Source organism: Aureococcus anophagefferens, assembly GCF_000186865.1.
Source record: "Aureococcus anophagefferens unplaced genomic scaffold AURANscaffold_1, whole genome shotgun sequence".
NCBI classification, from domain to species: Eukaryota; class Pelagophyceae; order Pelagomonadales; family Pelagomonadaceae; genus Aureococcus; species Aureococcus anophagefferens.
In genome coordinates, this window is record NW_008705561.1 from 2681619 (window position 1) to 2690938 (window position 9320).

General features: G+C 71.3%; 3 protein-coding genes across 3 annotated transcripts; 1 reads left to right on the forward strand and 2 right to left on the reverse strand.

Annotated features, from left to right (window-relative positions):
- Positions 1-62: 62 nt before the first annotated feature.
- AURANDRAFT_60859 (hypothetical protein) lies at positions 63-827 on the reverse strand (the record flags this gene model as incomplete). Its single annotated transcript, XM_009034315.1, has 1 exon — positions 63-827. The coding sequence occupies one exon, from the start codon at positions 825-827 to the stop codon at positions 63-65; it is 765 nt and encodes a 254-aa protein (XP_009032563.1).
- Positions 828-1065: 238 nt separating this feature from the next.
- Positions 1066-4273, reverse strand: AURANDRAFT_70603 (hypothetical protein; the record flags this gene model as incomplete). The annotated part of the gene is made up of 3 exons (XM_009034314.1): positions 1066-1781; positions 2026-3462; positions 3618-4273. The coding sequence occupies 3 exons, from the start codon at positions 4167-4169 to the stop codon at positions 1095-1097; spliced, it is 2676 nt and encodes an 891-aa protein (XP_009032562.1).
- Positions 4274-5142: 869 nt separating this feature from the next.
- On the forward strand, positions 5143-7080 carry AURANDRAFT_60861 (hypothetical protein; the record flags this gene model as incomplete). The annotated part of the gene is made up of 1 exon (XM_009034180.1): positions 5143-7080. One exon carries the CDS (start codon positions 5143-5145, stop codon positions 7078-7080), a length of 1938 nt encoding a protein of 645 aa, XP_009032428.1.
- Between the last annotated feature and the right edge of the window lie 2240 nt (positions 7081-9320).

The following is a 9320-nucleotide window of genomic DNA, read 5'->3' on the forward strand; positions in this document are numbered from 1 at the left end:
ACTGGACGAACCGCTTCGCCGTGGCCAAGGCCAACGGGTGGAAGGGCTTCTAACACGGAGCGTTAGTAGAAGGGCGCGACGCAGCCGGGCGGCTCGCAGCCGCCGCGCTCGTCGGGGTCGGGGCCCGGGTCGTCCGGGTCCGACACCTTCGGCGGCCCGCCGAACCAGGCGAAGAAGGACTGGCCCCGGTCGCGCTCCACGGCGTCGGCGGCGCGCCGGTACAGGTCCTGGTCCAGCGGCGCCTCCTGCCAGCCGCCGACGCCCGCGGCGAGGCTGCTCCCGCCGTCGACGGACGTCTCGTAGATGGCGTCCGTGAGCCCGCCGCGGTCCCCGGACGCGAGGTAGGCCGCGAAGGAGTCGGCGAGCCTGTCGCGCGCCGACGGCTCCACGGCGAGCTTCCCCAGCTCGACGTCGTCGTCGACGTCCGCGGAGTCGCGCTGCTCGACCTCGACGTCGAAGTAGCAGTCCCGCGTCACGCGGCCGTCGCGGCTCTGGGCCAGGGACCGCGGCGTCTGCGCCTCGTCGCGATGTTCCTCGCGCGCGCTCCGATGCCGCGCGCGGAGGTAGCGCGCGCGCGCCGTCGACGCGTTCGCCAGACGCGCGGCCGTCGCGTCGCTCTGGCGGATGGGCGACACGAGCGCCTCGGCGGGCGCCCGCTGCGGGTCGGCGCGATGCCACCGGTGCGGCGAGGGCGACACGCTCAGCGTCACCTCCCGCTCCCGGATGGGGCCCACGCGGGACTTGGCCTTGGCCTGGCGCCGCTCCTTGGGCTGGCTCAGGGCCCACGCCACGGCCCGCGCGGACTTGTTCGTGTCGTCGTCGGACATGGGTCGGGCGGTTGCGCCTAGGAGGTGCGCCACATCGCCGACTTTTATCGCCTCGCAGCCCCTCCCGCCGAGAAGCCCCGCATCGCGCCGCGGGTTCTCCCGAATTCGGATTATTGAACATTATCATGAACCTCTCTAAAAAAAAACACGAGCCGCGATCGGCGGCGCGGCACGGGCCCGCCCGCGCGACGACGCCCGCGCCACCCGCGCCCCCTCCGCTCGTCGCCCCGCAACCTCGCCCCCAGGACCGTTACCTGGCAACCTAGGTCAGGGGGCCTGGTTCTTCGGGTTCTCGGGGCTCTTCTGCCAGAGCGTGAAGACGCGGTCCTTGAGCTGGGAGAGCTTGAGGCCCGGGTTCTCCTCCTTGAGCACGGGCATGGTCTTCTCGACGAAGGCGTTGTAGAGGACCTTGACGTTCTTCGACTCGGCGACCTTGTCGGCGACGCCGAGCATGCTGAGCGCGTTGTCCATGCCCGACGCGCCCGCGCCGTCGTCCGCGGACTTGCGGTTGTCGTTGGACCGCATCAAATCCTTGTCGCCGTCCATGACGATGCCCTTGGACGCCGCGACCTTGTCCGCGGCGGCCTTTTGCGCGGCGCGGAGCGCGAAGGCCTCGTCCTTTTGCGCGCCCGCGGCCGGTGGCGCCTTCTTCTTCTTCTCACCGCCCTTGAGGCCCGCCAGGAGCAGGTCCGACACGTCGGCGCCCTTCTTCTTCACCTTCTTGGGCTTCTTGACGCCCGCGGTCTCGGCCTCCTCCTCGGCGAGCGCCGCGCGCCGCGCCGCGTCCTTGTCGGCCTTCGCCGCGTCCTTCTCCGCGTCCTTCATGGCCTTGGCCGCGCCGCGCGAGTTGGAGCCGACGGCCCAGTTCGCCGCCTCGGCGCGCTCGTTCGCCGCGGCCTTGACGGCGTCCTTCTCCGCCTGGGCCTTCGCCTTCTTCGCGTTCGCCGCCTCGACCTTCGTGTTCACGTGCTTCGCCGGCATGATTCGGAGTTATTTCTGCGCGTCGATCGCAGCGATGCGAGATCGCTCGGTGGCAAGCGGCGGCGCGCGCGAGATCTGCGGAGGAAGCCGCTTGGCTTTTTGTGCGAGCAAAAGTTGCAGGCAAACGTTCCTTCACCAGAAACGCGCTTTACGTGATCGCGCCCGCGCCCGCGGCCGCCGCGGCCCGCGCGGCGTCGGCCCGGGGCTCGTCGGCGACGGCGAGCGCCGCCGGGGAGTGCGTGAGGTGCGCGTTCGCGCGCGAGAGCGCGAGCTTGGGCGCGACGGCGGCGGCGCGGTCGTCCGCGAACGCCGCGATCGCGTGTGCGATCGCCGCGGCGACGGAGGCGCGGTCCCGCGGCGGCGCGCGTTCGCCGCGGAGCTCGGGCACGCGGTAGAGCGCCCGCGCGAGGGCGAGGGCGTCGAGGAGCGCCTGGTTCGCGCCCTGGCCCTTGAAGGGGCTCATCGCGTGCGCCGCGTCTCCTACGAACACGACGCCCGGCGGGCCCGCGTAGGTGGCGGCGTCGGCGTCGCGGATGGCGTAGGCCACGACGTCCGCCGGGTCCGTCGCCGCGAAGAGGTCGCACACGAGCGGCGGCCAGGACGGCGTCGAGCTCCGGGCGGCGGCGACGACGGCCGCGCCGGGAGCCTTCGCCGACGCGCGCGCTTTGGCCTCGTCGGGCTCGCGCCAGGAGCACTGCCACATGACGCGCGCCGTCGCGCCGGGAGCACGCTCGCACGACCCGTCCGTCGACGCCGACTCGTCGCCGTCGAAGGGCATGGAGTAGACGCGGGCCCGTTCGCCGTCGACGACCTGCCACGTGGCGCCGCGCAACTCCGGCGGCGCGGCCGCCGCGGGCGCCAGGCCGAGCGCGACGACGTAGCCGAGGTAGGACGTTTTAGCCTCCGGCGCGGCCAGGGCCCGCACGGCGCTGTGGACGCCGTCGGCGCCGACGACGACGTCGAAGGGGCCGCGGTCGCCCGCCTCGAAGCGGAGCGTGCCCCCCTCCCCGAACCCTAGGAACCGGTGGCCGTAGCGCACGACGCCGTCGGGCAGCGCGTCGGCGACGGCGTCGCGCACGCGCCGCCGCGGGCAGACGACGTTCGCCGCGCGCCGGCTCGAGCGGCCGCCGCCCGCGCGCGCCGGCGCGTAGGTCCCGAGCGGCCGCCCCCGGCAGTCGAAGGACGCGTGGCGCGTCGGCGACGCGCCGCGCACGGCGACGCCGAGGCTCCGCAGCGCCGACGAGCCCTGCTGCAGCGTGAAGGCGTAGCCCTGGGGCCGCGCGTCGCGCGACGCGTCGGCCTCGAAGACGACCACGGCGACGCCGCGCTGCCGGAGCGCGAGCGCGACGGCCGCGCCCGCGAGGCCGCCGCCGACGACGGCGACCTTCGGAGAGGCGTCGGCGAGCGGCGGCAGCGGCCCCGGCACGACGCCGCGCCCGTCGCAGGCGGCGCACACGGCGCGCGGCGGCGTCGTCTGCCTCTTGTGGGCGAGGCGCTTCGCCTGCCGCTGCGAGATCACGGCCGCGACGTCGCCCTCGCCGTCGCAGGCGGAGCAGACACGGTAGGATGCGAAGGCGCTCATGGTGTCGCCGGTCTCATCTTTGCCGGGGAGCTGCTGGTGCTGGTCGTAGACGAGGAGCCCATCGATCGCGCTCTCCAACTTCGTCATGCACTTCAACACACCACGGGTCGCAGCCGCCGAACCGTCGCTCGAGGACCCGCACAACGCCAGTCGACGCGCCGCGGGGCCGTCGGAGTCCGCCCAATCGCGCTTACGCGTGCCTAGCTCGAGCCGGGGATGCGGAGGACGTCGAGGAAGCGGAAGAGCGCCTTGGGGTTGCAGAGGCCGTCCATCTCGTGGACGAGGCAGTTGCCGATCTCGACGGTGTTGAGCAGCTTGGCGCCGCCGATGAGCACGCCGCCGTCCTCCTGGCCGCCGAAGCCGAAGAGGCCGCCCGTCGTGCTCCGCCCGACGGAGACCTCGCCGCCGGCCGTCACGACGCCGCCCGACTCGAAGAGCGCGTCCGCGGTCACGGGCTCGCGGATGACGTGGTAGGCGCCGAGCTGCATGACCACCTCGCCGTTGCGCGGGTCCTTGAGCTGCTGGACCACCTTGTCCTCCAGCGCCGCGAACGCGCCGTCGTTCGGCGCGAGCACCGTGTACCCGACGGCGTCGTCGAGCGACTTCCAGAGCTCCTCGTTCTGGAAGACGAGGGCGCTGAAGCTGCCGAACCCGCCGTTGAGGTGGCCCTCGACGCCCAGCGTGTCGCGGAGGAGCGTCGGTCGTCGCGCCGTGCTCTGCGGCGGCCGGAACGCCGCGGCGGCGGCGAGGAGCGCGGCGACGAGGAGCCTTTGCGGCATCGTTGTTTTGAACGCTGCGACGGTGCTGCGACGGTGCTGCGGCGCTCCGATGCGGCGGCGGTGCGCCGACGACTGCGTCCGGCGGCGCGCGGGCGCTGATGGTCCAGATCGGCCTCAAGTGTGTTGGCCGGGGTCGCGAGGTTTGGTGCTCGCGCCGACCGACGCGCTGGTGACAGGATGTGCCGCGCCCGAACCCGCCGAACCAGTCTCCGAAGGCGACGCGTGCGGCCGCCCCGCGCGCGACAAGTCGCCTTGTGCCAACACGCGCGCGACGAAGCGCGTCCGTCGGGGATTGCCGCAGTACCTAGCGGAGACGCCGTCGAAACTATCAACGGCGCGAAGTCGCGGCGTGCGGACGCTGTCCCGGCCGTCTCGCGAAGTGTCCGGTCGTGGACCGCTTGCTGTCTTCAATTCGACACTTCAAGCCACTTCAAGCACTCGCGCCCACACGCGACGACGTGGACATCGCATGCTCGAGGAGTGGATGCGCACCTTGTGAACTCGATCGGCAGCGGCACGATACGAGGCGACCCGTCGCGCCGCGTCCGGCATCATGGCCGAGGACGCGTCGGACGGCGGGCCCATGCGCCAGGACATTGAATTCGCCGGCAACACGTCGCTCGGCATCTCCGTCGACGAGGACTTGCGAGCGCGGCGCCGGCGCCGGCGATCTTTGCGAGAGAGAAACAACAATTAACACCCGCGCCGCCCTAGGTGCACCGCGTCAACGACCCGGAGTCGCCGGCGATCAAGAAGGCGCGCTACGGCGTCATCCACTGGCGCGTCGTCGGCGTCAACGGCGCCGCCGTCGTCGACAAGGCGGCGCTCGTCCGCGCGCTCCAGGCCGCGCCGCCGGGGCCCGTGCGGTGCGCTCCCGCGGCGTCGCATGTTCCCTTTTGACAAACCATGACGCGCAAATCCTAGGCTCACCTTCGAGGCGCCGCCGGACGAGGGCCCGATCACGTCGCCGAGCATGATGAAGCGGCAGCTCGACGCGGCGTCGGGCGACGAGCTGCTCAAGCGGCTCAAGGGCACGGTGGGCGCGCCGCCGCCCGGCGACGCCCCGGCGGCGCCGTCCATGGCGCCGGCGCCCGGCGACGCCGCGGCGCTCGCGGCGCTCGCGCGCGCCGCGGCGCCCGCGGCCGCGCCCCGCGGCGCCGGCGGCGCGGCCGTGCCCACGTTCCGCGTCGGGAGCGAGGAGATCACGCGCATCGTCGCCGGGTCCTGCACCTGGCAGCTCAACAGCAAGGACGGCGCGCGGGCCGACGACGTCGCGCGGCGCGCGTGCGCGGCGCACACCGTCGTCGGGATCCGCACGTTCGACTGCGGCGACATCTACGCGGGCGTCGAGGAGCTCGTGGGCCGCTTCCTCGCGACGGCCCGGGGCCAGAGCCGGGCGCTGGCCGACTCCGTGCGGCTCCACACGAAAGTCGTGCCCGACGACGAGGCGCTCGTCGCGCGGCAGCGGTGCGGCGGCGAAGCGGAGTCGGCGGACGACGCGCGGCGGCGCGAGCTGGCGCTCGAGCGCTGCGTCGAGGCGTCCGTCTGGCGGTCGGCGAACCGGCTGGGCGTGGGGCGGCTGGACCTCGTGTATTTGCACTGGTGGGACTGGTCCAAGGAGGGCTTCGTCGGCGCCGTTCGAGCTTTAGAGGCGATGAAGGCGCGCGGCGTCGTCAAGGACGTGGGGCTGACGAACGTCGACGTGTCTCGGCTCCGACCGCTCTTGGAAGAGGAGGACGGGCCGGAGATCGCCTGCGTCCAGGTGAATCTGTCGGTCATCGACCACCGGCCGTCGTCGTCGGGGCTGTGCGCGCTGTGCGCGGCGCACGGCGTGCGGCTGCTGGCCCACGGCTCCCTCGCCGGCGGCCTGCTCAGCGACGACTGGCTCGGCCGGGACCCGCCGGACTACGCGTCGCTGGGGCCGGGCGTCGCGTCGAACCGCGTCCTCGTCGACGAGTTCGGCGGCTGGGACCGGTTCCAGCGCGTGCTCCGGTGCCTGAGGGCCGTCGCGGACCGCCACGCGGCGGCGCCGGGCCCGCTGACCAAGGTCACGGTGGCCATGGTCGCCGTGGCCTGGACGCTCAAGCAGACGGGCGTGTCCGCGGTCGTCCTGGGAGCGCGGAACGCAGACCACGTCAAGGACGCGGCGCTCGCCGCGTCGTCGCTGGACCTCAGCGACGGCGACCTCGCGGACGTCGCGGCGGCGCTCGGCGGCGCGGGCGTCACGGGCGAGGTCTACGACCTCGAGCGCGACGCGCGCACGGACTTTTACCGCCTCGCGGGCTCGGGCCGCATGGGCTCGCGCGACGCGCCCGCGGACCGGAACTCGAGCCGCGCGGCGTCCGAGAGCCAGCTCGTCGAGTGCGCGCGGCGCCTGGGCCAGCTCCACGCCTGCTACGCGTCGTCCTTCCCCGACCCGCCCGACGGCGTCTTCGACGACGCCTCCGACGACAACGGTTCTAAGCGGGCCCGCGGCGCCGCCGGCGCGGCCGCCGCGCCCGCGCCGGGGCCCGGCCAGTGGACGTCGACGTCGGCCTACAGCAACCTCGCCTCGACGCAGCTCCGCGACGTGCTCCGGGGCTTCGTCTCCGAGATCGACTGCCTGCCCCAGGACCACAGCGGCGGCTCCCGGCCGGAATTCGGCGCGCCCGCGCCGCGCGTCGCCGCGCTCCGAACCTTCGCGGCGCGCATGCTCGCGTCCGCGGAGCAGGCCGTCTTCGTCGAGATGCGCAACAAGCGCCAGGGCGGCGCGCGGCGCGCGCCGCTGCGGTCCTACGACGACACGACGCGCGACGCCGCGAACGCGGCCCAGCACGCGTTCCGCGCGCGCGTCCTCGCGGCCTGCATCAACGGCGAGGCGCCCGCGGGCGTCGTCGGCGACGCGGGCCACCCGAACTGCACCCTGTCCTAGGAGGGACCGGGGCCGTATAACCCAACCTTCGTCCGACCGAGATCTGAGCAGGGCGTCGGCTTTAGTTGTCATTCTACGCCACGGTCGCTGAAGCGACGGCGAAGACACGGCGCCCATGGCAATGCCAAACCTAGCTGCCATTTAAGTCTAAGCTAGCCTACCGTTCTTCCATTCCCAATTTGCATTGATCGGCTCCCAAATCCGGGATCCCCACGATACGGGGAGCGCAACTGGTCTGACGATGGGCGGATGCACTTTCCAGCGAAAACCAGCCTCTTTGTACCAGCCCTCCGAGTCTACTGTCGATTTGTCGTCCGTGGGATCTTCGAGGGCAAGCGCCCCGGTCAGGACAGTCATGACGACGCCAGTGTAGTCGGTGACTGTAGGGTGCCACTGTTCGATCCGGTAACCGAGCCAGCGCAGTGTAGGAATCACGGCGATCTTATCAGCGTATGAAATTTCTTCATGATCCAATTCGTCGATGTCAAACGCGTTCACGTCCTCGCCGTCGTCGTCGGGTGTGCACCGTGAGAGCACGTGAAAAAAATAGGTCCTGCGGTCTTCGCTGCTGAGCATCTCATGAAATGCCTCGTAGCGCGCCAGCCACGTGCTATCGGCGCAACGCGGGATGTTTCGCAGGCAGCACAGGCATTCGAAGTCCGTCAGCGGCTCGGGAAGTTGCGAAGCCGCCGTGGCGACTGAGCTCGAGGGCGGATGTATTCGATACTTATCTATTCGACAAACAAATTCCGTAAATATTAAGCCGTCTGGAGCTCGCCATCCGGATTTCGATGGACACGGCCCCAAAAAAACGCTGTTCAAATTGGCTACGACGGAGAAAACCGGCTCCGTTCCCTCTTTTGAGCTGCACTCCAAGACGGAATAACCCAGGTCGCAGAGCACCGGAATCAGAGTTTCGGCGTTTGAGCGGTGGATTTCGTCCAGCTTCCAAAACGGCAAGTTCACATCGGTATTGCTGAGAATTTCTCCGAGTGCTTCTCTGTTGCGCTCGTTGAGAGCGACGTCGAGGCGCTGCAGGCGCTTCAACCTTTCCTTGTGCTCCCCGAGCCGCCGGCCGAGGTCGAGGTGCTCGCAGACGACCCGCAGCGCTTTCGAGCGCGTCGTCTCGCGCGCTGCCCGCTTTGCCATAATATTATTCAAAATGGCTGCCGATGCTCGAGTTGTTGCACTTTTCGTATCCACAGGCCTCTCCTAGCGCACGACGATAGCGCAACAGTGGGCTGCCCTCGCGTGGTCGGGGGCCGCGCCGCAGCGACCACCATGGGCGACAGCTCCGTGTGCACGTCGTCGTCGGCGCGGACGCTCGTGCTGCCGGCGATCAGCGGTCGGCCGGAGATCATGCAGTCGCCGCGCTGGGCTTTGACGCGGCGCAAGGTCGCGCGGGCCTGCGGCCTCGCGCAGCGGGGGTCGCTCATGCTCATGTCCAACGGCGACGACCTGGACCCGGCGACGTTCCGCAACTCGCTGCGGAACCTGGGCGTGAAGCTCACGCCCGTGGAGCTCGGCGCTTTATTCCGCGCGTTCGACGTCAACGGCGACGGCACCGTCGGCGCCGCGGAATTCGCGAAGGCTCTCTACGACATGGGCCGCGTCGAGCGGCGCCAGCAGATCAAGAGCGAGCGCGCGGCGAACGCGCGCTGCCTCGGCAAGGTCCACCGGCGCGAGGCCTACTTTGCGGAGAAGCACCGGCTGATGGCGCTCGTCAGGGTCGCGGACCGCTACTCGACGCGGGACCGCGACCGCGCGCTGCGGAAGATCGAGGCCGTCGCCGCCAACTGGGAGCCGCCGCCGCGCGGGCCGCCCCTGACGCCCTTCACGGAGGGCGGCCCGCTGTCGACGTCGGAGTTCTGGCACGAGCTCCGCGCGGTCTTCAACGTCGTGTTGGACCCCGAGGAGCTCGCGGCGATGATGGACTTCTTCGACAGCGACGGGTCCGGCGCCGTGGACGGCGCCGAGTTCGCGAGCCGCTTCTTCCGGCTGAGCTCGGAGATGCGGCGCGCGCGGCTCGAGAAGGAGCGGCGCGACCACGAGGCGCGGCTCGATCGGGACCGCGCGAACCGCGCCGTCACGGACGCGCGCTACTACACGCGGACGCTGGCGTCCGTGCCCGACGACTACTCGGAGGAGGACGAGGCGTCGGCGCTGGAGAAGATCGCCAAGGTCGCGCGGGGCACGCTCACGGGCGCGACGGCGCCCGAATTGCGGCCCTTCAAGGAGGG